The sequence below is a fragment of the Candoia aspera genome, chromosome 6 (assembly GCF_035149785.1).
Source record: "Candoia aspera isolate rCanAsp1 chromosome 6, rCanAsp1.hap2, whole genome shotgun sequence".
In the NCBI taxonomy this organism is placed as follows: Eukaryota; Metazoa; Chordata; class Lepidosauria; order Squamata; family Boidae; genus Candoia; species Candoia aspera.
In genome coordinates this window covers 43,874,151-43,900,987 of record NC_086158.1, presented here as the reverse complement: position 1 = coordinate 43,900,987, position 26,837 = coordinate 43,874,151, and the positions used below count along the sequence as shown (strand labels likewise).

General features: G+C 38.0%; 1 protein-coding gene across 4 annotated transcripts; it reads left to right on the top strand.

Moving 5' to 3' along the window:
- Positions 1-3,917: 3,917 nt before the first annotated feature.
- IWS1 (interacts with SUPT6H, CTD assembly factor 1) lies at positions 3,918-26,079 on the top strand. Of its 4 annotated transcripts, none has more exons than XM_063306918.1 (14): positions 3,918-4,015; positions 9,443-9,558; positions 11,410-12,202; positions 13,462-13,651; positions 13,912-13,969; positions 14,916-15,010; positions 16,549-16,699; positions 17,365-17,447; positions 19,726-19,855; positions 20,305-20,422; positions 21,046-21,157; positions 21,552-21,608; positions 21,786-21,897; positions 25,696-26,079. In XM_063306918.1, the coding sequence occupies exons 2-14, from the start codon at positions 9,493-9,495 to the stop codon at positions 25,825-25,827; spliced, it is 2,097 nt and encodes a 698-aa protein (XP_063162988.1). In that variant the 5' UTR covers positions 3,918-4,015; positions 9,443-9,492; the 3' UTR covers positions 25,828-26,079. The 4 variants fall into 4 exon arrangements, with proteins under 4 accessions (XP_063162988.1, XP_063162989.1, XP_063162986.1 ...); XM_063306919.1 differs by lacking the exons at positions 3,918-4,015; positions 25,696-26,079 and adding exons at positions 4,026-4,175; positions 22,379-22,561; XM_063306916.1 differs by lacking the exon at positions 3,918-4,015 and adding an exon at positions 4,029-4,175.
- The last annotated feature ends 758 nt before the right edge of the window (positions 26,080-26,837 follow it).

Sequence of the window (26,837 nt, the reverse complement as noted above, 5' to 3'; positions counted from 1 at the left end):
GTAGCCCCATGTAGAGTGCACTGCAGTAGTCTATATGGGAGATGACCAGGGCATGAGTGACTCTTCGGAGGGCCTTCCAGTCCAGGAAAGGGCATAACTGGCACACAACATGAAGTTGTGCAAAGGCCCTCCTGGTCACGACTGCCACCTGCTATTCGAGGTCACGAAGGTGATGATCTTTGTCACACACCAGGCCATGCTTGGTGGCAGTGAAAACTACCAAACCACTAATCCAGGGGGAAGGAGGCAGGGACAGGGTATGAAGTCTCAGAGAGATTCTGGAAGACATTTGAGATCTCCACCCTTCTGCTCTATGGGTTCAGGTATGCCACTACAGTCTACATATACATATTAGGAAAGAGTAAAATAGGTGTATTTTAACTTCTTCTGTTATTTTATGCACTAATTACTACAAGCAAAAATATTAGATCAGAGATGTATTCCCTATTATCCTAATGCCTATTCCAAACAAGAATCCATGAAACTAAAAGGAGGCATATTTATCATGCTTCCTTGTTCATGAACTTTATAGGGAATCCAATGACACTGCTTTCCATTTATATCTCTTATTTTCAACTACTTCTGTTTCTACTACTTCTGTTTCCTTCATTACCCAGCTCCAAATTAAAGACAGAACAATGGCTTCTCAATGTTTGCTAGTACTACAAGACCTCAGTCAAGAAGCATTCTCTTATTTTTTTGCTGCACAGCATTCCAAACTGACCCACCTTGTAGAAATTAGATTCATGGATGCTTCCAAGTACAGCATGCATAGGTTTGGGTTATATAATGTAAAAATTCCACTTCTGCTATAACAGTCTCTGCTTTGGGGTTTAACAATGTAGAGTCTCTCTCACAACTCTCTAAGCAAGAGCCAAGACTAGAAGCTAAGACATAGGACTAGGGCACAAATTCTTTTGAAGAAAAAACCTAAAGTTAGATCTCTGCAACAACCATAACCAAACACACCTACAAAAACAAAACAGAATTTTGGGACCAATGTTAACATCACTATTCCCATCTTTAATTTAATATTAATTATTCTATATTACTTATTTTATATTTTTATATATACTTATATTGATATTATATTGTTTTAATGGCATTTTATTCTTCTATTTTTGTTTGTAAACCGCCCAGAGTTGTCATAGTACAAGTTGGGTGGGGAGAAATATGACAATAAATAAATATGACAATAAAAACCATCACCTCATTCACCCCTCCACCTGAAACCACAGAAGCTTAATGCCACTACTCCACAAGGTTCACAAGATGGCCACTTCAAATGAGGAAACCAAAGCCATTTTCACTGTTGTCAATTTGTGTGATATTTGGACCTACCCTCTCCCTATCAGAGGAAGAGATTGTGAGAGGAAGAGTTACATCACGTGGTCAGATTGAAAACAAATATATGGAGAGCCTTCTGTACTACAGGTTTTGTTGTTGTGGTTTTCTTGGATTTGGAAAAGGTGCATGATATGGTGTGGTATGAGGGTTGTGTAAATTGTATCATTGGGGAATTTTTATGGTTGGTAATGTCTTTCTTGAGTGGAAGATAGATCCGGGTTATGGTGTAGGATTCTTTTTCTAGTTTCCAGGATGTGACTGATGGTACTCCTCAGGGTACTGTTTTAAGCTCTACTTTGTTTAATGTAATGGTGAATGATTTACCTTAGGTAAATTCACCTCAAGAGGTGAATTGTACTATGTTTGCAGGTGACTGTGAAATTTGACTTAGGAGTAGAAATTTGGGAGCAGCAGCAAGACAATTGAATACGTTCTTTGTAACTTGGAACAGTGTGGGAATGCTTGAGGTTTTATGTTTTATCAAACTAAAACTGGGGATGTTTTTTATGTGGAAGAGAGTTCTAGCAACTCCCAAACTGCTTTTTATAGTTTGTTAGTTTCTCAATTCAAATTTTTGGGTGTAATTTTTGATTGTAAATTGACTTGGATTCCCCATGTTTAATATATTGAGAATAGATGTAAATCATACCTTCAATTATTCTAAATAATAATAGTAATAACAACTGTTCCAAGTTACAAAGAACTTTATTCTATTGTCTTACCACGCCTCCCAAATTTATATTCCAAATTGCTAGGAATCGGGGGCAGGGGAGAGATCTTTGGCTTTTGATCAGCTTTGGAGTTTGATTTTTGTAAAACATACACTGATAAATCGAAGGCAGCACATGGTGGTTGAGTTTTGGCTGTTCGTTGTTCCTAGGCTGAAAGTGGGTAAGAGCTTTTGCCTGATGGTTGGGATTAATGTTATGACAACTGAACTTACTGCAGTTTATCTGAGTTTAGCATGGTTATTGGATTCGTGTCCTGGCAATTTTGTGATATTGTCAGATTCCTTCTCTGGCTTATAGGCTGTACAAACATAGTGTTTGATGATCACGCATCAGAGGTAGCTGAGATTTGGAGTCTGAATAATAGTTTCTTCCAGGAACTTTCATGTTAGGTTTCGGTGGATTCTATTTCATGTTGGTATTTTGGGAATTAATTAGTAGATGCAGCATTGGATCATTGAGATGAGGACTGTCAGGTTCCTTTTGGGGCCAAGGAAGTCAGGAATTAAGTAAGACAAGAGATAAGCAGAAGGAATGGGATGTTGATATTACCAGCTGGAGGGTACATTCAGCTTTTTGATGTTTCTGGCAGAGCCCACCAGCTCTCTCTTTTGAGGGTCCTATCTGGACACTGCTCTACAAGGGATACATTGTTGATTATTGGGAAGGTGGATGATAATTTATGTCCAGTTTGTGGAGCTGTCAAAACTACTGATCACTTGCTGTGGGACTGTATTCGATTTCTTGCTGAACAAGACTTCCTTTTTTGTCTATTGGTTCCACTGTTGCATCACTGTAGAATTTGTTTGGGGATCACTGGTATTGGTCATTAGTTAGGAATAGCTTATGGAAATTTATTTAATCCTCCCACTTCCATGAAACATTGTAATGTTACCTAATGGTTTTTTAGTCAGTGGATTTAGTGTGACCTTCTGGTCCTAGAATGCCACTTTTTATTAGGAGATGTTCTTATGCAGGCTGCTTATAGCTTTCAGAAACTCCCCGCCCCCCGGAATAGAAGCCAGAGGTCTTTATGGAAGACGAAGGGGGGAACCCCAACTTTGCTGCACTCTGAAGGGTACTTTAGAGGGGGACGTCTGACTGCAAATGAGAATCTTCTTCTAACCTGATCAATTAATAACAATGGGCTACACTGTTAAGCCTTTCATCCAATCTAATCCGAAATCCGCTAAATGGCACCAATAAGGTACAGGAAAACTAATCCTGCTGTTATCTAGGGAGCGGCCGGATTTTTGTAGTAAAGAATTTGTAGTCCTCCTTATTCAAGGCTGAAGTGGAAACGGATTGATGTTACCGCGCCATTAAACTAGTTAAAAGGCAGGAGGCACATGCGGAGTCTAAAACTAGGACTAAGAAACCAGGATTGAAATCCTCGTTCAGAGAGCACGGCCGCTCGGCTTAATCACCTGTATTTTTAAGCTGCGTGCGGTGAAGTTCGAGGCGAAAGGAGCTAAGAAAAAATTTGTAAAGACCACTGTGTTTCCCCCCCCCCACGTGATCACACTGAAAATAAGAGGACTAACTCCTTGTTTCATGCTTCCTACTTCTTCTTCACCTTTTATGGGTAGCTTTCGCGGCCATCCCAGGATGAAAAAATATCAACTTTCTCTCATCGAGTTCCCCAAGACATGTTGGATTTCAATTCTCATAACCAGACGAAAATCTCCATGCTGCGCCGGCAGCGCTACTCTCCCCCTCAGTATCTCCCCAGTCGGAGAACCTCACACCAACAAGCTCATCGGAGCTAACGCCTTTCCTCCTGGAACGCTCCTGCGACAGCACTGTCCTGCCAATCAGCGCAGGCGGAAGTGCTTGGGGGGGAGGAGGCGCCATTTCAGAGCTGCGGAACTGCCTAACTACGGCGCGAGGGTTGATGGGAAGGTCGTGGATACTGTTGCTTCCGGCTTAGAAACTGGAAGGTGATTCCCCCCTTCCCTCCCTTCCCCCCTGCTTCGATCCGGTCTTTGAGCTCCCCTTTGGCTCCCGCTGTCCCCATCGGAGCGCCCCTCTCCGCTGTTCACCCGGTGGTAGTGGGAGGCGGGGCTATGGAGACGGAGTATTACGGTGGGGAGCAGTCAGGTACAGTCGGAGGAGGCGGGAGGGTGCGCTCGGCGCGGCTGATGGGAACGGCAGACGGAGTGGCTGCTATAGGGTTACGTATGCGAGCAAGGCGATTTACGAGCTTTCTTGCTGTATTGTTTTGTTCCGGGAACTGGGTGCGTAGCGTTCCGGTTAGGCCCCGTGATATTATGAATCTGTTGGTACGTGGTATGCCTGAGCCCCTGTAATCTCCCTTTCCTCAACCTAGGAGTTTCTAGATCTGTTGGACTACCGTTTCCGTAATCAGTCAGGACGGAGCTGATACATTTAATGAGAGTGATGCCGCCTGGCAGGGAAAGACTGAAATCAGCTCTGCTACTGATAAATTTGCCACAAGTAGTTAATTGGGTGTCATATCTCTATGTTCTTATAATTGATATCTTTCAAAATACAGTTTCAAAAGAAGGAAGGACTACAGATTTGGCCTCTTTTGATCTATGATTTTTCAGGCCAACCATTTTTTTGTGGCAGGGCAAAAGAATGAAACATTCAGTCCACCAACTCATTTGTTGAAGCTTCTGTTTAATTTTCCAATCAGTGAGCAAAAAAAGGAACATAGATAAGATGTAGTTGGATTTGTATGCCTATAGCTGTGCTTGGGCTGTGTTCATGCATGGATCTAAAATGGATCTTTATGGGGGCACTGCAGTGATTTAATTGACCTTCCACTTAGTGATCTTTATTAGCTGGTCTGGTGTATGGGATGTGATAAATTACGATCCTTGTGGTCCCTTCCATATCTATAGTTATATTATTGTATAGGCCATAAATTGCATTATTCAGAAACTGAAGACTACTCAGCATTCTTCCTTTCATCCATTTGTATTCTAGCTTTACAGTATACTGAATAAACTATACAGCAATCCAGATTCAAAGGCAAGATGGGATTTGGTGTGTGGATATAGTACTTGTTGGAAACACCTTAAACCAGGCACATGTTTTCCTGGGATCATGCATCAGTTGGAGAGGGCAGTTGCGAGCCCAAGAAAAGACACAAGTGCTTTGAGGTGTTCTGGACAAGTGTTGTGCTTGCACACTGTCCAAATGACATTTTGCCCTTTGATCTGCTTCTCTGCACAGCCCAAATACTGTAATTTTTGCTTATTCTTTCTACTAGGACCCTATGCAGAATATTGAAGTTTTAATTATGAAAAGCAAATATTCTTTCAAAGAAGAGAGCTGTTGGCTATGTGTTTGAAAGGGATGCATGCATTTCACTTAATGTACAGATTTATCTATTTTGTGTTAGTTTGTTTTTATTCTACTACACAGTGCAAAGTTAGAATCAGTTTTGAGTTAGTAACATTTCCCCCAAAAAGGAAATGTTGGGTTTTTTTGAGCAAAATCTTCAAGTAAAGTTTCGTCTTCTTTGCCTAATCTTCAAGCTGCTTCTGTACAGTCCAGTAGTTATAACAATATTGCATTTTCTGATGACAGCTTTTATTAACGTCTGGGTAATTTAAACTACAGCTTATGTCAGCCTTAAACAGTGTGGCTAATGGTGAGTGATATTGTAGTCAAAAATCCATGGAAGACAGTATGTTAAGGAAGCTACACTATTTTCAATTTTGTGTCCAGTGTAGAATGGAAATGTACTGAAATGCAGTTGAAGGAGAAAGATATATTCTTTACTGCAGTCAGTGACCATTTCATAAATCACATTACTTACATAACACTAATGTTAATTAGGTAAGCATATCAATCAAATTGCTGCGCATCTTACATATTATGTGACATAATTTGGCCACACTTAAAGAAATAGAGTCATTTGAATAAGAGTTTTAAATAAAACTGATCAGAATGACCAGGAAATTTAGTTAAATGTGAGGTTAACAGCTGCTGACTACAAGTGTTAGCATAGAACAAACAATATAGTAAGACATGTTTGGTGTTTAATTGGCTCCTTCACATGGGCATAGTCTGGATTTGAATGGGATGCCCTTGTATCTCCCCTCTAAAACTGCTGTTAGAAGTGTGTTGAACTGTGTCAACATTAAGGCCATCCTTAGTTTGGGGACAGTAATTTGGTTTAGGTAACTGGCAGGTCTGAAAGGTGTGCAAGAACTATTTAAAAATGTGTTGTTAGGGAGGGACACCAGGTCAGATTGAATACCAATGCAACTTGATTGCCTCTGTTGTATGGTCATGCCCTAGCATGCATACTTGAATTAAGGAAATACCCAAGAGTTCTAGTTTTTTGTGTATTGTTTTCAAGAGGAAACAAAAGTATCAGAAAGGACCTGGGGAGTTAGACCTTCTGGGGAAAATAACAGTTTAGTCCAATACGTGACAATGCGTATCCAGGCACTGGATTCAGTCTTATTAACTCCAGCCTCATAAAGTAGAATTGCATTTGAAACACAACATGGGACTTGGAATAAGGTCTAAGGAACTTAGTCTGAACCCTTTCCAAGGGGTAAAAGAGGTATATGGACCTATCTGGGCACCAAATAATAACTGTGTTTGAACTTGGACTGAGTGCACTCAAAATTCAGTGGGAACATACAATGTCCATTTACTGTAAAAGTATGTTTTCAGGGCTGTAGCTGACTTTTGGGCTTTTTGAGCTACATATTTTGTATGTATCTTGTGTATGGTTATGCCATGAAATACAACACTGAGATACTTAAATAACTTAACCATTCAATTGGATGATTGTTTAATTTCCAGACATATGTTTTAGAATGTTTGGCAAACACCAGTTCCTTGGTCTTATTATAGTTAATTTCTAGGGCTTCTGCATTCAGTATTCAGTCAGAGCTTGCAATGCTCTTTTTAGTCCAATACAGGTTTGGGAGAGCAGAACAATGTCATCTGCTTATAAGCAGATTGCTGTATATTTATCTGCCTGTTCTGGGGGATAATGGGAGAAATGGTTCATCCTGGCAACTACAGATTGATGTAATAAATAATAATGGTGCCGGAATAGACCTATGCCAAACTCTTCTGTTAGCAGAAATTTCCTTGATACAATGACTCTGGGGGATGCATCTGACCTTTATAGTTGAATTGTCCTATAATTTATAGATAAGCAGAAGGAACCTTCTATCTGTAGAAGACTTTTGAAGCTTATATGGAAGTTTAGGCTGGGAAATTAAATCAAGGGCTGCTATAACATCTATGAAGGCTGTATATAGCCTTGAATATGGTTTTGAAATGTAATTTTTTGCCAGATGTTGCAGAATAAAAACATGGTCAAAAATAGAGTGGGCATTTCTAAATTCAACTTGTTTCTTGGCTAATATGTTCTCTAGGTCTAGCCAGTCCTGGAACTTAATGGATAGATGTCTGGCGTATAATTTGCTGATAATGCTGAGGAGACTGGTAGGCCAGTAGTTAGCTGGCAGGTTCCAGTACCTTTTTGTAAATGGGAACTATTAGGACAAGGCCCCAGAAGTGCAATTGTATCATTAACATTTTAACTCATGTTAGTTTCATTGCAGTAGCTGATTAGTTCTGTCTCGTCTTTTTTTAACTTGGTTTACAGCAGCCTTTCTCAACCTTCTGACCCTGGAGATACCCTTGAACTATTTTCAGGCCTCAGGGAACCCCTGCACATTCTGGCTCAAATATAGGCCAGAAGTTACAAAATTATTTTATTCGTTTCATGTGTAGGCCTGTATATATGCATTAACAGTGTTCTTAAACTAAAAATAAAGAATGAAACTTACCTCTTTCATGTGAAGTTGCCCAAATTTGAAATAATTTTTAAATAAATCATGATGACCTTTTGTGGAACCATAGGGTTCCATGAAACCCTGGTCTAGAACATAAGCTTTCTTCAAGCATATTATATATGTAGTTGCTGCCCCACTCTTACACCTTTCTACCTGGAATGAGATGTTACATTCTTGCACCTACTGTGTTACATTCTTATACCTACTATGGACTGAGATGTTCCAAATAACAGCTGTTTCCATGGTTCACTGTTTGTTTGTTTGTTTATTATATAAAATTATATATTTCACAGGATTGGGAATCGTGACTGTGTTCAGTTTCTGGCTCCATGGTATTCCATCCCCTGCCTGAAATTAAAGTTGAATGCCTAAAGAAGCCTTAATTATGGAATGTTCTAGTTCAAAGTTTTGTTTCTGTTATTTATTTATATTTTAGCCATTTTAGCCATTTTTAAGTCTGCCCAATTTACAATGACCCAGGGCAGCATGCAGTAAAAACAGTCACAAAATACAGTGAAAACAAACAAAAACCCACACCCAAATGCTGTAATAAAAGCAATGATTAAAAAGCATGCAGGATTCAACACTCCTCTAACCCAAGCCCTGGTGAAACAGCCAGGTTTTCAGAACTCTTTTGAACACAGCCAGGGTGTAGGGCAGACATATATGAGGAGGAGATGGTGTTCCAGAGGGCACATGCTGCAACAGAGAAAGCATATTTCCTAGGTCCCATCAGGTGACACTGCTTACAGGGTGGTACCCGGGGCATTCCAACTCTGCCTGATTATACAGGCTGGACATAAGCCCAGGAAGACAGGTGGTCCTTTAGATATCCAGGCCATGAAAGGTTTTATAGGTAATAACCAGCACCTTGAATTGCATGCAGAAATCTCTTGGTAACCAGTGCAACTTACAGAGTAAAGGTGTTACACGGGCCTGACAAGATATACCTGTAATTGCCCATGTCACTGCATTCCACGCCCAGCTGCAGTTTTCAAGTGGTTTTCAAGGACAACCTCATGTAGTGCACATTGCAGTAGTGCAATGTGTTGAGGTGACCAGAGGCCTCCTGAAGGCCTCCTGGTCTAGGTAAGGGGTAATTGGCACACAAGCGATAGAGGATGCAGAGCAGGAGTGGTGAATCTATAAAGATCTCCAAATTGTGCACCAGTCCCAAAGCAGAAAGTGCAATCCTACTCAGAACTAAAGATAAAACATCCCTGGTCTGTGGGGGTTCCAAAAACTCACAGCCATTCAGTCTTGTCAGGGTTGAGTTTAAGACTGCTCTTCCCCATCCTGTCCCCCACAGCCTCCAGAGAAGACTGACAGTATCACTTGGCTGGTCAGGGGTTTAGATATATAATTGGCTATCATCCACATATTGATGATATCTGACTCCAAAGTGGTGGATTACCGTGCTCAGCAGCCTCATATAGCTATTAAATAAAGGGGCAAGAATATAGAGATAACTAACTTAAACTGGTGTTCATTTGCATCAGTCTAGTTGTTTCTATGTATTGAAAGTCATTGTCAACTTTCAGTTTGATTTAAACAAATAATGTGTTGCAGATGATGGTGGAGCTACACCAGTACAGGATGAGCGTGATTCAGGATCAGACATGGAAGATAACGGAAATGAACAACACTCTGGGTCAGAGAATGGAAGCATAGGACAACATTCAGAGGTAGTCATGAAATAAATTTTAAAAATTAAATGGAAATTATTCTGCCTATGGTTCTTAAGTATTTAAGTGAAGCATTTCTTAGAATTTAATATTTAATTAAGATGATTTTTAAAAAGGTAACTGTAAATTACAATATTTTGCTATAAAGGAAGGATAGTAATGTTTTGATATTATAGTTACCTTTTTCAAAATGTACAAAGAAATAAAAGTGATTAACATTTTTTATTATTTTGCATAGATTCCATATGTATATTTCAGTAAAGTTTGTAATAGTACTAATTACTATGTAGCTATTAATACTCATATTGTAAGGAAGCATTTTAAAAAAGGGTCCAGGTTGAAAAAAATAGTAATTTGGGATGGAGCAGAATTTTGCCTTTGAAACTATTTCACTTAATATTTTCCTACATTATTTTAATGGAAATAAGTGTTTGTTGTTAAGTGATGATTGTATATCGGATGAATGAAAGATTTTAAAATAATTGGTTGTGAAATGAGTACCCAGCTTGCTGGGGAAGGTGACAACTGTGAAAGCAATGGCAAACCACCCCACTATAGTCTGCCAAGAAAACATCGCGAAAGCGGCATCCTCCCAAAGGGTCAGACATGACTCGGTGCTTGCACAGGGGACCTTTCGCCTTCAATATGAGTGATTATGTGCCATCAAGTCATTGTCGGCTCTTAGTGACCACATAGATAGATTCTCTCTATGATGATCTGTCCCTAATCTGGTCTTTTAGGTCTTCCAACGGTGTACCACTGTAACTGAGTCCACACACCTTGCTGCTGGTTACCCTCTTCTTCTTTTTTCTCCCACCTTTCCCAGCATTAGAGGCTTCTCTGGAGAGCTGGGTCTTTGTATAATGTGTCTGAAGTAGGATAATTTGAGCCTGGTCATTTGTGCTTCTGGGTTGATTTGTTTGATGATCTATAATGTGAGCGAGATCTAGAAATTAAATCCTTTAGTATTCATTTTTGTTTGAGTGCAGTTTAGCTTACTTGCTAGTAAAGTTAATAAAATTGCCTCAAATCCCCAGACAACTATGGAATGCTAATTTGAACTAGAATGGAAGCAAATGCTATAATTATAGTTGCTTGTGTGCAATACATTTAATAAACTAAATATGTTCTTGAGAGTAATGCCAGGTTGCCCTAATTAATATCAAGATGCCATAACTAATACTTTTCAGATTTCTTCCAAATAAAAGTACAATTAAAACCAGGACCCATGAGCTAGGACCTTTTGCAAGCAGCCTTAATCTTAATTTTTTTATTGCAAATTACATAGATTGCTTTTGAAATATTTTTAAGAATTAAGTTGACTGCTCAAGGAACATAACTCAAGAGCTTCTTTTCTTGCAGGTGTAAAACTACCTGGGTAGAAGAGAAAAGGTCCATATTATTTGAAATTTAGAATCTAAGATGCTTGAACTACAAGTTGAAATTCAGAGATCAATTACTGTTGAAGTCTGGTTGACATTCTGTGTGTGTCCATGGGGAAACTGTAAATAAAGTTGAAATAATTACATCTGCCCATAATAAGTAATGCCAAAGTTATTTGGGGGATACAGTTCTTGACAGAATAGTACTGAGAAAAGAATAGTTTTAAAGAAGTACAGTTAAAGAGACTCTTTTGGCTGCTAAAGCTGAGACGTTGGTACAGAGAGGTCTTGTACAAGTAGGGTCTTTTCAGTGCAATCAGGTGTTTAATTTACAGTTAAATTTTATTTTAATGCTAAAAATTTCAGTGTAAGACTTGAGATAGACTTTGATGCAATCATAATCTTACTTAGGTTTGCCTTTCATTTACTTTCTGTGGCTTACTTGATACTATTATTTTTATTTTTCCAGAATGAACTTAGCGATGTGGAAGATGACAGACAAACTATAGAACATCCCATGACAGACTCGGAAAATGAAGATACTCCCAGGCAGAAACATAGTGATTCAGAAAACGAGGATGCCACTAATCATAATGCCAGTGACTCAGAGAATGAAGGGGTTGATAGAGAGAAAGATAGTGATTCTGATATTGAGGATAATGCTGTTCACCCTGCCAGTGACTCTGAGAATGAGGATGCTGTAAATAATCAGGCGAGTGATTCTGAGACAGAGGAGCCTCCCAAGGGCCACGGTAGTGAATCTGAAAATGAGGAACCTCCGAAGCACACGGGCAGTGATTCTGAACATGAGGGTTTGCACAAAGGGCATGGAAGTGATTTAGAAAACGAGGAGCCCCAGAAACATCCAGCCAGTGACTCAGAAATTGAGGAGCACCCAAAAAATCATGATACTGAATCAGAAAATGAGATGGTGCAAAAACCTCTTGCCAGTGACTCTGAAAATGAGGAGCAAAAGGTTCAGTCCAGTGACTCTGAATCTGAAGATGCTCTCAGAAATAAAAAGAAAATAGAGGTAGGTGACAGTGATGGAGAAAATAAGAAAGAAGGGGAACTAGTGAATAGTGCTCAGCTTTCAGATGGTGATCAGTTTGGAAAGAGACTTCATGGCTTTGACAGTGAAGAAGAAGGAAGTCCCAAAAAACAGAAGATAGACAGTGATGAAGAAGATGGAAAAGAGGAGGAAAAATTGGCCAAGAGGAAGGCTGTTGTGCTGTCTGATAGCGAAGATGAAGAAAGAACACGTAAGGAAAAATAAATTTGGAACTAATTTTCAGTCCATACATACTACTGAATTATTCAGTAGTGGATGATTCCAAACTAAATGTGATTCTGAGACAGATATAAAAGTTTTGGCTCTGAAGTTTTATCTGTGATGAATCTAACATCAGCATATTATCATTTGCATCATCCAGGTGACTAACATGCATAAGCAATCCAGCCATTAGGTCTTGCATACTCAGTAGAATAAACATAATGCAGAACAGAGGATAAATGTGCAAATACAGCCATGGAGGGCTGTTTCATTTTGATATATATAACAGTATCACCTAGTAATTTGGAATAGAATAAATGTAGCACTTCTTTAAAAGTTGCCTTCAATCTACATCCAGTTTGGAAAACTTCATCAAATGCAATTTAGCGTCTTCACTTAATTGTAGAGAAAAGCACTGGAACTACTGCATGTGCTGCAACTTCTCTGTCTGCCCTAAATATGTTTGATTGTAGGTTTTTACTTTTTCTGCTCCCCCTTTAGCACTTTTCTGTTCTACCCTTCTTTCCACACCATTAATGAAAGATTGGAGGAGTATAATTTTTTCCAGGTAGGGTAGGGAGAGCAATACATAGGAGATATCAAAGCAGAAAGTACAAATTTCTTTTCATGTTTGTATATGGCAGGCAGTGTTTAAAAATGACATTATGTTCAATCTTCAGTGTATAAAATGCTGTATTTTTGACTGTATATTAGTATTGCAGCAATCCAAAAAAAAACTTCCTAAGGTATATGTGATAGATGAATCTAAATTAAAATGAAGAGAAAACAGATCTTTGCTTGATTCATCTTCCATACTAAATCAAGTGGGCCATACACTGTACCCCCCAAAGTTGCTGCTGCTTGACATTAGGACCCAGTAGGTTGAAAATCTCTAAATAATTTTGTCTCAGTACAATTGATTAACATGAAGTATGATTAAAAATGAACAGGCAGAAATCTACAACGACTTTTCTGAAAACAAAAAGTTTCATATGCTGTTTTTAAGCAAACTATATACAAAAGGTGTTAAAATGGGACTTTATTTCTTAGGCTGGTTGATATTGGAATTATTAATGGACTTAGGACTTGCTGTTACTTGACACACATTTAGTTTTCTCTGGAAAGTTATCTTTGCTAATAATTCCTTTTGCATGTAATGTTAAGGAGATTTCTTCTCAGCTAGTTGATAATTATTTTGTTCCAAGTTGGCTCAGTTTTTGATTCATTCATTTATTCATCTGTTGGCAGCTGCAAAAAAGGGGCGCGTTATCTCAGATGGTGATGAATCAGATAGTGATGCTGCCACAGGAAAATATGAAAAGCAAAAGAAGCATATCACTTCTGATAGTGAGGAAGATGATGACAAGGGTGACGATGGAAAGAAGAAAGAAGAGAAGGATCTCTTTGGAAGTGATAGTGAGTCAGGAAATGAGCAAGAGTAAGTAATTTTAAGTTACAAGATTAAGTTCTGGAACATCAGTGAATAGATGAGACTTTTTTAGTTATCGGATATTTATATAGAAATATACACACACAGTATATATAATTTATTTATTTTATTAGTTTATTGGACACCACCCAGAGTTGCAGTGTTTTAAGTTGGGTGGCTATATAAATTCTTTAATTAAATAAAAGTTACGGCTTTAGATAGTATGCATAGAAAATGATTATGAACAACAAAGAGATTATTTTTTTCAGAAACCTCATTGCAGATATATTCGGAGAATCTGGAGATGAGGAAGAAGAGGAATTTACAGTAAGTATGTTATGAATTTATATTTTATTGTTTCTTCTTCCCAACCATTGCCCCTTCCTGTATGTTTGAAGCATCTGCCAATGTACGTACATACAATAAATTCCATATTAGGCCAGTAGCTTTTTTAGACTGCATCCAGTCAACAAAATAGTATGCCATTTTCAGGTTCACTATTACATGTCACTGGGAAGATATTTATTGTTTTTTTCCTACTGCTGGACTTGAAAGACAACCCCCACTTTACACCATAACATATAAAAGCATAAAAACAAATAGAAATAAAAACAAAACAAGAAAAGAATAACCTAACCAAACATAAGTGGCTGGTGTTGAAGCCATGTGGTCTGCTTTAGTCAGAGACTAGCTATATTCATACCTTCTGAAGACCATTGTTTGATTTGTTTCCATAAAGTAAGACAAAGTGATTTGTGAATGATGATTTGTGGCTTAATTAATTCAGATTCAATGATTCAGCGGTAGCCTCCTACCCCACCCCCTGCAAAAAAAATCTAGTCTGGTTTGGAAGCTAAACAAGGCCAGATCTTGTTAATACCTGGATGGAAGACATGCTAGCAAATACAACTGGAAAGTTGAAAAACTTCCTAGAAGGCGATAGCAAGACACTTCCATATTGCCAAGAAAACTGTGTGGGCGTGTCAGCTCTGCTTGAAGTTGGGTTACCTCTCTTTACCTTTTTACCATCTTCCCTGATGAAAATATTCTGGAGATTTCAAAAATCCTGCATGCGATTTCATTACCTTTGAATTGTATTAGTTTGTCAGCTTTGTTGGTTGCTGGATGCGTCATCGATAGCCTTGGCCATTGGCTTGGATGAAATTATTAGTATGAACCTTGAAAGTTTTATACAGATGTTATGATTGATCTGTGTTAAATCTTCTTAAAACTTCTATTACATTTAGCCAACTTCTAATGTGTTTAACCCAAGGGATTTAACCAAGAGGATTTGGAAGAGGAGAAAGCAGAAAGAAAAGAAGTAGCAGATGATTCAGACTCTGATGACAACATCAAAAGAGGAAAACAGTGAGTCTATTGTGATTGTTACAAGAAACCAAATCAATCTGATTTATATCAAATAATATATTATATTTAAAAATTCTGCCTTTTGTTTAGGAATATCAACATAGCATACATATTTCTCTCCCCCTCCCCAGTTTAAATGGAAGAGCCACAAACTAAACTTCAGCAAAAAGTTTTAATTAGGCTGTTTTTTGTTTTTATTAGAATTCTGTGTTGCTTTCTTCTACAAAGGAGATAGGGTTCGTCAGGTGAGGATGTCAAGCTGTAATACTTTCTCTAATTCAAACTTCTATTTCTGATATTAATCAAAGCCTCTACAAAGCTGTCTGTCCATGCTCCCACCCCATATGCTGGACAAGATACACTTTGAAAGCTGGGCACTTTTCTATTATTTGTATTTTGGTTTCATAGCCGACTAGCTTCTGTGTTTCACAGAACATTTGTTTAGATTCATTAAACGAGTGAGTTGGAGAGAGGATATTTCTGAAAGTGGATTTAGTGAAAGCTTAATTCAGAGCATCTTACAGTCTTACTGAATATGTGTGTGTGTGTGTAATATAAGGGCTGTGAAGATCCTTTAACATATCCCATTGGATTCAGGGTAAAGGATACAACTGTAGTCTTAAGGTTAACAACAGTTTGCTGTTTCACAGATTCTGTAGTGTGACTGATGACTTAAATCCTAATTTACTGCTTTAAGCTGTTGCTTTTCCTTAGTAACAAAACAGAACCTTCCCATACCATTGCTTTTTATAATTCTTTAGGGTGCTAGCTGATTCTTTATAAATACCAGTACATTTATAATCTCAGGACTGTGGCATATGTTCTAAACTGTACACCATAATTTTTAGGAGTAGATAAAGTGCTCTTTAAGGTGGTGATTGACCTGACCCAAATACATCAGGCTACAGGGTAATTGTTTATTATATTGTAAAATTTACATAATATATTATATTGTTTTGATATAGTGGCATTTATACAGTGTTGATTAAAAATTATTAAAGCTCTAATGTTTAAATAACTTAAAACATCGAAAAAGAAGTATTATGTCAATCTTAATTATGCTTAAAATGTCAATAATAATGAATGTAAGATTATTTGGCTTTTTCATCCAGAATTGAATATAACATTTAAAAAATGCTGCAGGTTGCATCAAAGTGTTTGTTGTACAATAAAGATCTTGAACTGATTATTTAGTATTAAGATATCTACTGTATTGTTACTTAATGTTGTTTGTGTATATTGAAAAAAGAAAAGAGAAGAAAAACAGTGCCAATTCATTTAAAATACCAAAAAATGAAAAGGAGAAAACAAAAAAAAAGACTATGCAATTTCTGATTTTCCCCTTTTTGTGCTACTGCTAATTTACAATTTTTATAAACACTTAGGCCCCTTTAGAAGCCAGACTGTAAATGTTTGCATTTGCCATGCTGTGTGATGTATTATATATATGGGAACCATTCTTGGTTACGTTTGGTTAAGCTTCTGTTGTGAATATATACTGTTAATTTTTGAATTTTGTGAAACCCTCTGTCTTTCAGCATGGACTTCATGTCCGATTTTGATATGATGTTACAACGGAAAAAGAGCATGAGTGGCAAACGCCGGCGCAATCGTGATGGCGGGACATTCATTAGTGATGCTGATGATGTAGTCAGCGCAATGATCGTTAAGATGAATGAAGCAGCAGAGGTGTGTTTGTTGCTTTCCAAGGCTCGTAAGGATGTAGTTCACGCAAATGAAATTATTTTCAGCTGCAGATTGCAGGAAGGCATTATGTTTGTGGTAATCACACTGAATTGAGTAGAGCCAGAGGTTACAGTGATCTAAATGCTGATGTCTAATCTGCAAATCTTTTAAAAGAGGTTCTCCATGTTCTTTCTACTTCCAAAATACAGTATTGCTTGCTGCTATTCTTACTGCTTATTGAGTTCACATTCTATAGGAGAATAGTATCAAGACGTTGACAAAGCTGCTATTCCTGCCTCTGCTTTATATCTCAAGAGTATATGTGCTCCTGTGTGGGTAATTTGTATACTGAAAGAAATTCTGCCAACTTGTTTCCTTGCACCTTGGTATAGAAATCATTTCCTTGCAACTTGGTATAGAAATCTCATTGATTCACTGCATAAAAAGAAGTCATGTACAAATGGAGAAAATATCAGTGAAATTTACACAACCATAATTACTTCTTTTTCCTTAGTTATTTAGTTTAAGCTGAGTTATTTAGTTTAGTTTAGGCTTAGGCTTCTTTGTTTTAGTTATTTCATTACAAAAAGTTTTAATTGGTTTGATTTGTGTTTTGAGCATTTTGGTTTTTTCTGCTTATTTTTAATGCCATGTGTAATTTCTTGCAGGAGGACAGACAGTTGAATACACAGAAGAAACCAGCACTAAAGAAATTAACTTTGCTCCCAACTGTAGTCATGCATCTTAAAAAGTAAGTAAAACTCTAATTCTTTTTATTGTACAATATTGGAAAAAAGAAGGTATGATGTATTGTGGATGGTCATATGCTAATCATCATTTGCTTTTATCTAGGGAAGTAGATGCTGTAATTCTCCTTGCTCTTAAATGCATTTGTTTCATCATTTTAAAATGAGATAAATTTAAATTTTTGAAGACTAACATTATGTTGAAAACAACTGTTACAGCTTTTAAACTTTTTGCTATACCTTCAAAGGTTTTATTAAAATTAGTGAATTGCTAGTGGAATTCTTCCTAAGCATACATTCTTAAAGATTTAAATACTGTACATGCAGAGGATTTTAAATAAGGTGAATAAAACTTATCTAGATAAGAGTTTTTCAAATAACTTGTTTGGAGCATAACCAACCTAACTACAAATCTGTTGATAATATCAGTGAATCATTTTCTTGCAATAACTAGGGTCTAAAGATCTATGTACACTCAGACTATTTTGGCATTTGCACCATGTTAGCTAATATTGTCTAAAAGGTGTTCTTCAAGTGTTACATAGAATCACAGAATTCAGTGGAAACTTAGAATTCATCTAGTCCAAGTACCTGTTTAGAGCATGATCCATTAGACCATCTTTGACAGATGACAGTCCAGTCTCAATCCATGTCTTTTGAAGACATCTAGCAAAGAAGAACTCAACATATCATGTGGCAGATTGTTCCACTGGTTGACAGCTCATACAGTCAGGAAGTTCTGACCAATTGGTTCTGGTCCTGCCATTTGAGGCAACAGAGAATAAATTTATTCCCTGTTTTGTGTGACAACATTTCAAATAATTGAAGACTGCGGTCATATCTCCAATTGCTCATCTTTTCTGAAGCCCAAACATACCTAGATAATTTAACCATTCTTTATAGGGCTTGGGTTCAGACCTTTCATGATTTTGGTAACCCTTCTCTGAACTTGTTCCACTGTCTATTTTGAACTATAGTACAGAATTAATCACAGTTTTCCAAATGGATTTTGACCAGGGCAGAGTAGAGTAGAACAATTATTTTTCATGATCTGTATTCTCTGTTCTGTAATTGAACCTCAAATTAGTTTTTTTTTTCAGATTTTATTATTCCATCTTTATTATTTTTTATAAATAACTCAAGGCGGGGAGTACTCCTAGTACTCCTTCCTCTTCCCATTTTCCCCTAGTACTCCTTCCTCTTCCCATTTTCCCCACAACAACAACCCTGTGAGGTGAGTTGGGCTGAGAGAGAGTGACTGGCCCAAAGTCACCCAGCCAGCTTTCATGCCTAAGGCAGGACTAGAACTCACAGTCTTCTGGTTTCTAGCCTGGTGCCTTAACCACTAGCCCAAACTGGCTCTCTTTTAGTAGCTGCGTCACACTGCTGGCTCATGTTTAACTTGTAGTTAACAAAGACACACAAATCCCTTTCACGTATACTGCTACCCAGCCAGGTCTCCCGCATCCCATTCTTGTGCTTTATATTTTTCCTACCTTGATGTAGAATTTTACATTTTCCCCATTAATTCCATCCTATTTATTTCAGCCCACTGCTAAAGTTGAGATCCTTTGGAATACTTTGCCTTTCGACTAAAGTATTAGCTATTCCTCCCAGTTTTGTGGTCATATGCAAATTTGCTAAGTGTCCCCTCAGCTCCCTCATCCAAATAATCAGTTAAAATATTGAACAGCACAGAGCCCAGGACAGAACCTTGTGGCCTTCCACTCAATAAGTTCCCTCCAAGCTGAAGTGGAGACATTAATAAGTACTGTTGGATGAGTTCATCCAGCTAACAGTGAGTCCATCTGACAGTAGTATCTAGTCTGTATTTTACTATGGAGCAGTTTGTCAAAGGCTTTGCTGAGGTCCAGAAACACTGTGTCTACAACGTTCTCCTGATCCACTAATAATTCTGTCTTAAGAAGATGATAAGGTTAGTCTGGCATGGTTTTTTTGCAAAAACCTTTGCCAGCTCCTGTTAATTGTTAGTATGTCTATCCAAGTGCTCATAGAGATGCTGCTTGATAATCTGTTCAAAGATCTTTCTCAGTATAGAAATCAAGCTGACAGATCACCAGTGCAAAGAGTTGTAGCTAGAAGGTGCATACATAGATGATTTAAGCATGTTAAAAATGCCATCCCATCCTGTCTTCATATTTTTGTCACTTTAAACATGGATTGTTCAGTAGGAATAAGGAATGAACTTGATGGATTTCAAACAAATACACCTATTTCCTTACTTTTGAACTGCTAGCTCAAAATTTTGTTTTCAATTTTTAGGCAGGACTTGAAGGAAACTTTCATTGACAGTGGTGTAATGTCAGCCATCAAAGAGTGGCTTTCTCCATTACCAGACCGGAGTCTTCCTGCCCTGAAAATTCGAGAGGAGCTTCTGAAGATTCTGCAAGAGGTCAGCCTCCTATACATGCAGAGCCAGCATAAGTTATATGGAAGACTTGCTTTGATTACTGCTCAGATTAATCTTTGAGAAATTAATAGGCACATAACAGTAAGATGAATTGTGATGCCTGCAGTACCTACAGAAGCTCTTTCATTTTAAAACTAATACAATAATGAAGAGTAGCTGCTCTGTGAAACCAAATTCTATGAGAGTTAAGAAAGAAACCTTTGAAAATGTGGGAATCTCTGGATTTAAATTATTTCCAACAGATGCTTAATTGCTCTCAGCTTACATATCTGGGACCCCACAGCCCGTCTGTGCAACTATTTCTTTCCACTTTAAAAAAGCTTCCTGATATTTACATCTAATATGCTGAGACTTTTGCTGCTATCTATCAAAACACAACTACAGTTCTGAAGTTTGAGCAGACTATGGTTTTCCATCACTCTTTTTTGTAGTTACCTAGTGTGAGCCAAGAGACCTTAAAACACAGTGGGATTGGAAGAGCAGTGATGTATCTCTATAAGCACCCTAAGGAGTCACGGCCCAACAAGGACATGGCAGGAAAACTAATTAGTAAGTAAACTGTGATGTACTGCAGGCTACAGCTGAAAAATAAAAGAGAAATTAAGACCAATCTTTTCTCCTGTTATAATATGAATATGTGATGCAGTGCTTTGCAATCTTACTTATTGTATTTTCAATATTTCATTTTTTTAAAACATTTGTCATTTTATTTATCATTTTGTTTTGTTTGTGTTGAGAAGCTCAGGGCAGTGACTTATGCAAGATTACCGCTGATACATGCAGTCCTAAACATACATAAAGCTTGTATGTTTCAGTTCTTTAAACTTACTATTAAGTTTAAGTTGATAGGCCTAAACTACAGCGGTCTTAAATATAAGTCAATCTGGTATAGTACTTTTATACATGCGTTGGATTTAATAGTAACTGGAATGTATTGGTTTTTTTAGTATTTATAATAATTCTAAGTTACACTTTCAGATTTTGTTAAAATTGATCAAAGGAAACCCATCCTGTGCTATTTTAAATGGACTAAAATCTCTGTTTAAGGTTAGGCAGTTCAAGTGGCTGCCTGAGGTCAAGTTTCTTATTGGATGGTAGATACTGGGCATGTGCCGTTTTGCTACTTCTAATTCATCAACTCCTCCTCCTCCTCCTCCTCCTCCCCCTCCCAGATGAATGGTCCCGGCCTATTTTTGGTTTAACATCAAACTATAAGGGAATGACCAGAGAAGAAAGAGAACAGAGAGATCTGGAGCAGATGCCTCAGCGAAGGCGATTGAGCAGGTGGGTATCTATACTAATATTTAGTGCCTTTAGTATTTTGACCCCAAAAGCTACATAGTGATTTCAATTATGTTTAATTTAAAGGGTAATCATAAAAGTTTTTGTGCGCACCCTAGATTCCCTTCCCTAGAATGTTTTGAAACTTGTCATTCAGCTGCTAAAAGTTTTGATCATATGAAAGTCCTATTTATTTTCAAAAACCTTTCATTTGCTTCCTCCTGAAGTTGGAAACATTCTTGTTCCTGTGGGTTGCAAATTGCTAAGCAGGCTTTATCTATTATTGCTATTACTATTTTTGTTGTTTTTTATTTTGATATATAGGAAAGAGACTATTTTGATTATGATGGTTCACTCATCTTCTGCAATGTTAACTATCCCTCTTCTGTTTTTACAGCTCTGGTGGTCAGACACCCCGCAGGGACTTGGAGAAAGTGTTAACAGGAGAGGAAAAGTATGTGTTGCTGGTTCTTCTAATATCATTTTGATATCTCCATGCTTTCATTCTGTGGTTTGTGACGAAGAAGAGTTTTGAGTTTTTGTGGGACAAAAAAGCCAACTTACTAGTTAGAGAGATCTTGAAGTGTGAAACTCTCATATTATTTAGCAGTACCTTTGTTATATATTTCAGAGCTCTCAGACCTGGTGATCCAGGATTCTGTGCTCGTGCCAGAGTTCCAATGCCCTCCAACAAGGATTATGTAGTGAGGCCAAAGTGGAATGTGGAAATGGAGTCCTCTCGGGTAAGTGACTAATGGAGAAGAAAAGGAAGACGTTCTATAGCACTGAATTTAGAGCAGTTCTAAGTTAGATGTTGCAGGAATTGCTTACATACCTCTTCACTGCTGCTCTCCTTCAGTATCATCTCCTTGGTACCATCCATGTACTTCATATGCTTTAAGAAGCTATTATTCTGTCCAGTGTGAAAATGCAGCCCAAATACTTTTTAGCCATTTTATATTGCTGCTGTGGTTATCTGTGACCTTGAGATATTTGCAAGAAGAGTTTTTTTTCTCAATTCAACCCATAATTATTCCACAGTGGGTTTTGTGTAAGTGTCTTTCTTTGCTCCATTCTTTCTGTTCATCATGGTATGAAATGAGAGCCATTCATCTACTCTGAGTTTTATTTTTTGTATGTGAAACAAGGCAAAGGAGATGAGCCATAATTGATTGTGTTACCTGTTATCAATAGTCCATCCTTTAACTGAAATGTTATTTCTAGCCTGGGGCTCTTAAAAAGGGTATTAATCGGCTGGAAAAACACAAGAGGCGGTTTGCTGAACAGAAACGACTCAGCAAGGTGCATCGAGCTGTCAAGTTCAGCATTGAAGGCAACCGGATGCCCTTGTAGCCTTATGTTTCCACTTGTCCCTGGTCTAAGAGGTATCCCTGAAAGAAGGTGTGAGCCATGCATGTGCTGTAGCGCTTGCCAGCGTTGTCCATTTAGACAAAAGAGCTTGTTTTCACCTACTGAGAGGTTTCATTAAAGCTTCCTGGTCAGGAAAAATAACTAATACACTATCTTAAGTATTGGAGCTTCATGACTGAAAAACTAAAAAGGGTTGAAGTTCAAAACTAGACTGCTTTTCAGCAAGGATACTAACAGCAGTTTTATATATCATTATCTTGTGGTGGTGAGCTTTCTTCATGCCTGAACTTCCCCCAACTTTGCGCTTTTACTGTATCTTAACAACTCGTACCATCCCAGCTCATACTAGTTGCAGATGAGTATCAGGTCAAGTATCAAGTATAACTTTATTGATCAGTCAGTTGACCATATCATTACAGAGGATGGTAATTGTAATCCAAGACCTCTGGAAAATATTATGCCAGAGAAAACTGCTATGGAAGGTTATTTGCCATGTATGTTTTTAAATAGTTGAACCGAATTTCTTAATGATGAAAATAGTTTTAAATATAGTACAGCTAAATGAAAAAACAAGTTTTTTTCTCAACATTAGATAAAATACCTTGCATGAAGTAGTTTATAATAAATGTAATTCCTGAGAAGATAGGTTTGAACTGCTTTTGCATAGTTCATAGAGCAAAAGAAGCAGCATGCTGCCTACAATAGCTATTTGGTAGTCCACCATCCTAACATTCCTTGGGCCCAATTATACTGTAATTTGAGAAATATGTCTCCAACACAGAGAAACATGAATTAGGTTGCATAGAAACATGTCTTAGCTTGGATCTGATTGTTCTTCTTAATAGGAAATGGTAATCTTTGTTTTTTTTTTCCCAGCCCATTTCATTACAACAAGACTAGCAGATTGAGCAATAAGCCCTAGCTGCCACCATGGTATAGGCATTAATATATCTACCTAAAGCCTAACCTATATTCCCATGCAACCTCCTGCATCCATTTTGAAGGGTTCCCCTTTCCTTTATAAGCCAGTTTGGGAAGTGGGGGGTGGGGCTGAAGTGGAGATCTCTTCAAACAAGGGAGAATTATTTGTGCTGTTCTTAAACATCTAGGGGGGTCTTCCATTTAGAGAAGGTAATTCTTGAAACCCAGCATTTGATATTCTCAGATCAAAATTCAAATCTCAGTTCACTTGTCATATTCCCTGAATGGACAAGAGCAAGCCTCTGCCTCTCACTCTAATCCTATTAACAAAAGCATTGTGAAGGTAAAGTGAGAAGAGTATCTTATTTGGCTAATAAAGTTGTGTCTCTCTCTTAAACAACCAGACTGGCAATTTAATTTTGTTTCATTGGAAAAGCCATTAACAAATATGTCCTGGAAAGGCAGTATCCTGGTAGGAGGAAACATATTTAAGTTCCAAGGAGTAAGCAGAAGGAATCCTGTACATGTTGAAGTTGGTTTAAAGAACCCAAGATCTTTTACATTATTTTGTGAACTTTGAGCTGGTCTAATAAAGGTTGTGTCCTAATATAGATTTCAGGCTATTTTCTATGGATGATTTTGCTTCTTGTTTTAGTTTGTTGTGTATGTTGCCACGAATACCACCCTGTAAGCTGAATTTGTAAAACATTCCTTTTGACACTGTTTAATAATACCCTTCTTTGATTTGTCATGTATGTACGTTTTGTCTTTGCTATTTTGTCTTGTACAGTATGTTGCTCCTGTAAAGTATCCATATCATGTATTACTAGTGACCTTAATGGTTTTGAATCCCATTCACATGCAGATTCAGATGTTTCCTATTGTTATGACCAATTTCATTAGAAATTTCCAAAGGGAAGCAGGAGAGAGAAATACAGCGGTTTGGGAGAAGGGCTGCTCAACAGATCGTGCCATCTCCCTTGAAAGAGCTTCCAATCACATACTCTGGGACAGAGAATTGCCAGTTGAAAGAAATCCTGTGGAGTTCAGTGGATTAATGCTCTAGACAGAAGTAGTGATGCATCATAAACATTCAGTTTTCTCATTTCCTCACTGTTATATTTTCCATATTGTACAGTAGTTACAGAGCCAATCTGCAAAAGGCTGAGGGTTTAAGAATCTTTTAAAATAGATTTTTATTTAATGTACAACAAAAATCCAAAAAAGGAAAAAGACAAAAACAATTATCCAACACAGGGAAAAGAACTTTGTTTTTAAACATAGCGTTAAGCCTTGACAACACAGATAGTCCTTGCTTAACGACTGCAGTTGAGACCAGAATTTTGGTCACTAAGTGATGCAGTCGTTAAGGTGTCATGTGACCGGAACTGATTTTATGACCATTTTTACCACAGTCATTAAGCGAAGCAGTGGCTCTGTATTGATTTGGCTTGTTGGAAGCCAGCTGGGAAGGTCGCAACTTGTGACCATGTGATCGCAGTTACGGTAACTGTGTAAATGTAACTGGCCGTAAATGCGAGCCGGTTGCCGAGTGCCCAAATCGCGATCACGTAACCTCAGGGGTGGTGCGATGGTCATAACTTCAAGGATGGGTTGTAGCTTTTATAGCTCCATCATCTCTCTAAACCATCATTAAACGAATGGTTGTTAAGTGAGGACTACCTGTAATATTGGTCAGTCTTTTTGTTATGTCGGTAGCCAGTTCTTAAGCAGAGAGTGAACATGTGCATTTATCATGAGAATAAGAGTCAGAATTATACTTCCATCACAGCATCTCCTAAGTACTTCTTGCTACCTTTAATGCTTAGAAACCTGACTGAACATTGAATTTAAAAGGGAACCCAGCTTTGGCTAAGATATCAGAGGGGTCATTTAATAGATTTCTTATTATGTCCTTAATGTTCCTGTGAACTCTTCTTTTTGCATACTCGGGTAATGTATGGAATGCCTGTGTTCTATCCTCCTCTTATGAATCAGGTCTGAGTAGTTTAGCTAATGCCTGAGTGTTAAGTCCATGAGCTAGATTCTGAGCTTCAGCTGCATGTGAAGAACAGCGTCTTAGTCTGCATCTGAAAATAAGTTGTTGGGAGTCCCTCATGGCCTTACCAGCTTCTGTAATGGAGGATAGCAGCTGCCACAAGGGATGGTGTGTGTGTGTGTGTGTTGTCTATAAACACCAAGAGGTCATTGATGACTGTCCTAGTACTAAATGAAGGTTTTCTTTCAAGTTCCAGGCAAGTTCAAAGAAAGGGGTCAGTCGCCTGGACAAACAGATGCGGAAGTTCACAGACATCAGGAAAAAAAGCAGAACGTCCCATGCTGTGAAAATCAGCATTGAAGGCAATAAAATGCCATTGTGACCCTCCCCAGAACCACCTTTGATGTCTCCTGTATAGACTTTCAGAAGATGTCTGCATTTTTAAAACAGACTTTGGGTTTTTTAAGCGCGTCTTCAAATTGTTGGTTCAGCTCATTGTAATACATGTTGATTGAGGGTTATGAACCCTGGGACGTGGTTCATTATGGTTTTATTTAACCCTGACCTCTTGTCCCCTTTGTACAGATAAAGCCTTGTATTGCTGCAAATACCATACATTAAAATCTGTTTCTGAGGTGGGGGTTGTGTGAGGTTTTGTGTGTCGAATGTGTATTTAGAAGCTTTACCATTCTGAAGCCTCAAAGTACACAGGAGCTGTGATTACATTATATTTTTTAAATTAGGGTGTGTTTGTCCTCTGTTTACATATATAGATTTCTGTTAACTGACAAGTAACAGTGTGAAAAGTAATCTTTTTCTTCAAAAAAGCTACCATTTACTCTGACTTACTAAGAGCAAATATAACACACTTTAGGGGAGAGAGAAAGAACACAAACATTTAATAAGCTTATATCTCATGGGGCTTAAGAATTTTCTGAAGCCGTATAATCTGTGTCATCTCTTCTATAAACGCATAGTCATTCATTTACAGTACTTTAATGCTCATCACAGAATGGGTGCCTTTGAGTAACAATACTTGGAAGTCATATGAAATAATCCTCCTCCTCTGGCAGTCGTTAATATGCTTAGGATCACAACAGAAATATGTGGATTCATTGAAATTCCTGCAATCTGTTCTGTTGTCTGGTAGCATTCTGCTGGGCTGATGCTCAAAGTTGTTGTTTATTCGTTTAGTTGCTTCCGACTCTTCGTGACTTCATGGACCAGCTCACGCCAGAGCTTCCTGTCGGTCGTCAACACCCCCAGCTCCCCCAGGGACGAGTCCGTCACCTCTCGAATATCGTCTATCCATCTTGCCCTTGGTCGGCCCCTCTTCCTTTTGCTCTCCACTCTCCCTAGCATCAGCATCTTCTCCAGGGTGTCCTGTCTTCT